The sequence below is a fragment of the Mesitornis unicolor genome, unplaced genomic scaffold (assembly GCF_000695765.1).
Source record: "Mesitornis unicolor isolate BGI_N332 unplaced genomic scaffold, ASM69576v1 scaffold17083, whole genome shotgun sequence".
NCBI classification, from domain to species: Eukaryota; Metazoa; Chordata; class Aves; order Mesitornithiformes; family Mesitornithidae; genus Mesitornis; species Mesitornis unicolor.
The window spans coordinates 1-3,448 of NW_010176881.1; the positions used below are offsets into that span (position 1 = coordinate 1).

Consider the following 3,448-nt stretch of genomic DNA (forward strand, 5'->3'; position numbering starts at 1 on the left):
GGGCTGCGCAAGGTGCGCCCCTACTATTTCGATTATCGCACCTACTGCAAGGGCCGCTGGGTGGGCCACAGCCTCCTCCACGTTTTCAGCACCGAGTTCCGTGCCCAGCCCCTCGCCTACTACCGGGCCGCCGCCCGCGCCGGCCGCCTCCGCCTGAACGAGGAGCCCGTGAAGGATCTAGACATCGTGCTCAAGGTGGGCACCCCGCCTCCCGCCCTCGCCGCGGCTGGGCACTCTGGGAGGCGTCCTGGTAGTGGCCAAGTGCCGGGTCCTGCTCGTGGGTCACAACAACCCCGTGCAGCGCTACAGGCTTGGGGATGAGTGGCTGGAGACCTGCTTGGCACTGAGGGATCTGGGGATACTGGATGAGAGCCGACTGAATATGATCCAGCAGTGTGCCTCGGTGGCCAAGAAGGCCAAGGGCATCCAGGCCTGTATCAGAAATAGTGTGACCAGCAGGAGCAGGGAAGTGATTCTTCCACTGTACTTGTCATTGGTGAGGTGGCACATCAAATTCTGTGTTCACTTTTGGGCCCTTCACTGCAAGAAGGACATTGTGGCACTAGAGCATGTCCAGAGAAGGGCAACAAAGCTGGTGAGGGGTCTGGAGCACAAGTTTTATGGGGAGTGGTTGAGGGATCTAGCATTGTTTAGCCTGGAGAAGAGCAGGCTGAGGGGAGACCTTACTACTCTCTACAACTACCTGAAAGGAGGTTGTAGTGAGGTGGGGGTTGGTCTCTGCTCCCAAGTAACAAGCAATAGGACAAGAGGAAACGGCCTGAAGTTGCACCAGGAGAGGTTTAGATTGGATATTAGGAAAAATTTATTCACTGAAAGGGTTATCAGGCACTGGAAAGGGCTGCCCAGGGAAGTGGTGGAGTCACTATCCCTGGAGGTGTTTAAAAGATGGGTAGATGAGGTGCTTAGAGACATGGTTTGGTAGTGGATGACAGGTTACAGTTGGACTTGATGATCTTAAAAGTCTTTTCCAACCAAGTGATTCTATGAGCATGGTGTGGCCAACTGGAAACCCAATGTGGGAGACCACAGCTTGGCTCTGGCAAGGAGCCTTGCCTTGCGATCACCAGCGTGGTGAAAGAACCTTGTGATGGCAGCAGGATTTAAGGGAAATCACGTCTCCCAGGGAATCCTCACCCCAGCGGGGTCAGGAGTATGCAGATCCTGCAGCCCTGCACAGAGCCGTAGTGGGTGAGGCATGGAGATATCACTTCACACTCATTATTGAATTTTAGTGTCGATGAGCAGAGTTGTTGTGCTAAATCCTGGCTCCCAGGACAAAGAGGCTTTCATTTTTTTGTTTTTCTCCCCTGCAATATCAAGCCCCCATTGTTTGTGACCAGACAGGGTGGTTATGCAGGCTGGACTCACACTAATTATCCATCTTTCTTACAGAATAATGATTTTCTCAGGAATACAGTGCATCGCCATGAGCCGCCGGTCACTGCCCAGCCTATCGAGATCTTGGTGGAGAACGACGAGGTGGTGGTTGTGGACAAACCCTCCTCTTTGCCAGTACATCCCTGTGGCAGGTTTCGTCACAACACAGTCATCTTCATCCTAGGCAAAGAGCATGCTCTGAAGGAGTTGCATACCATTCACCGACTTGATCGCATGACCTCAGGAGTACTTATGTTTGCCAAGACTGTAGAGGTATCCAAGAGGATTGATGAGCAGGTGCGGGAGAGACAGGTGAGAGCTAAAGGCTGCAGTATTTGGGGGTCTCTTGTGTGTTAGTTTCTTGAAACAGGTCTAAAGTCAGCAACATTTTTGGTCTAAATGAACACAAGTTCCCAAAACAGTTTGCAGTCATCATCCTGTTCTTACTGTATTAAGCATGAGAGGCAAAATGACAAAAAGGCTGAGTAAAAGTTGAGTTGATTTTTGGTAATATTAGATTGAAAGGGATTTCCTTCCCCAGGAGACTGTGCAAACTGCCTAGAATTGTGCAGAATGGTTACAGAGCAGTTTTATTTGTAAGTGGAAGTGTGTCAGTCATCTAATACTTTTGAAACTGAAAAAAGTATTAGATAATTTTTTCTCATTTTTCCAGTGGCCTGTAGCTGTGGGGTACTAGCTTCCAGGATTTGCTTCAAGGCTTTAAACTGAAGGTCACTGAGAGAGAGCTCTTGAATTTAATATGAAGAAAATAGGCGAGACCCTTGTGTTCTTGATTTCCTGACCAGCTGGGGAAAGTGTGAGAGAAATTTGGCTTTAAAGAGCTGATTTTTTTTTTTCCTGTTCAGTTGTAATGAAGTTTGGGCAGCATGTTGCCTACGAGCGTATTTCTTTGAAGAGAAAGAGAGGAGTAGCCAGGATGGGACTTGGGTGTAATCAGCACGGATACCATTTTCTGTTCTGTTTTCTGATAGTTGCTCTTGTGTCTCCCGGTAGCTGGAAAAGGAGTACGTCTGTCGTGTGGTGGGGGAGTTTCCAGCCCAGGAAGTGGTCTGCGAAGAGCCCATACTGGTGGTTTCTTACAAAGTGGGAGTATGTCGCGTGGACCCCAAAGGGAAATTCAGCAAAACCATCTTCCAGAGACTCAGTTACAACGGCAAGACCAGCGTAGTCAAGTGTCTTCCACGTACTGGTCGCACGCACCAGATCCGGGTCCATTTGCAGTATTTGGGACATCCTATTGTCAATGACCCCATCTATAACATGGAAGCCTGGGGCCCTGACAGGGGAAAAGGTGGCAAGATTGATAAAACGGATGAAGAACTCCTTAAGGCGCTGGTAGAGGAGCATCGTTCCAAACAAAGCCTGGATATCTTGGGGGTTTCGGAGGAGGACCTGAACTGCAATGCTGAAAATAAGGACTGCAGTAATTCAAGTGACTGCACGAGGTCTGTGCAGGCTGATCACGTAAATGAGAATTCCTGCCCTGTTGAGGACGCTAAGGATTCCGAGAGGGTCGCTAAGGATCCCGAGAGAAATGACGTAACAGCTTGTCCACTGAACTCTGATAGCAGCCTGGAAATGCTTGAAAAAAATAAAGAACTCAGTTCATGTGAAAATCAGGACAGGCAAATGGGAGAAAAAAGTTCAGATGAGAAGGACCCTTTGTGCTTGGAGTGTAAAATGACAAGGCGGGATCCTTCTCCCCAGGAGCTGGTGATGTACCTCCACGCCTTGCGCTACAAGGGAGCGGAGTTTGAGTATTGCTCCAAGATGCCTGAGTGGGCAATGGAAGACTGGGAGGAATGACCGAGGATGTCTGATGCCTGTGGATGTTGTTGGCCAGGAAAGAGTCTTGTAAAGACCTAAGACAGACTTTTTCAGTGTGGTTTAGGTGAACAAACTGCCTGTGACTTGAGATGGGCTGGGAAGGCTTCTTGGGACTGGAGAACTGACCTGGCTGCTGACAAGCATGGTACAAGTTGAGCAGGAAGACAGGGCTACAACAGTAGATTTGTGTCGCCCTTTAGTG

At 49.4% G+C, this 3,448-nt stretch overlaps 1 protein-coding gene across 1 annotated transcript; it reads left to right on the forward strand.

Moving 5' to 3' along the window:
* Nucleotides 1-3: 3 nt before the first annotated feature.
* Nucleotides 4-3,225, forward strand: RPUSD2 (RNA pseudouridylate synthase domain containing 2; the record flags this gene model as incomplete). Its single annotated transcript, XM_010181870.1, has 3 exons — nucleotides 4-195; nucleotides 1,414-1,710; nucleotides 2,413-3,225. Coding segments are annotated over 3 exons (1,302 nt in total), but the record flags the coding sequence as incomplete, so codon positions are not given.
* Nucleotides 3,226-3,448: the final 223 nt, after the last annotated feature.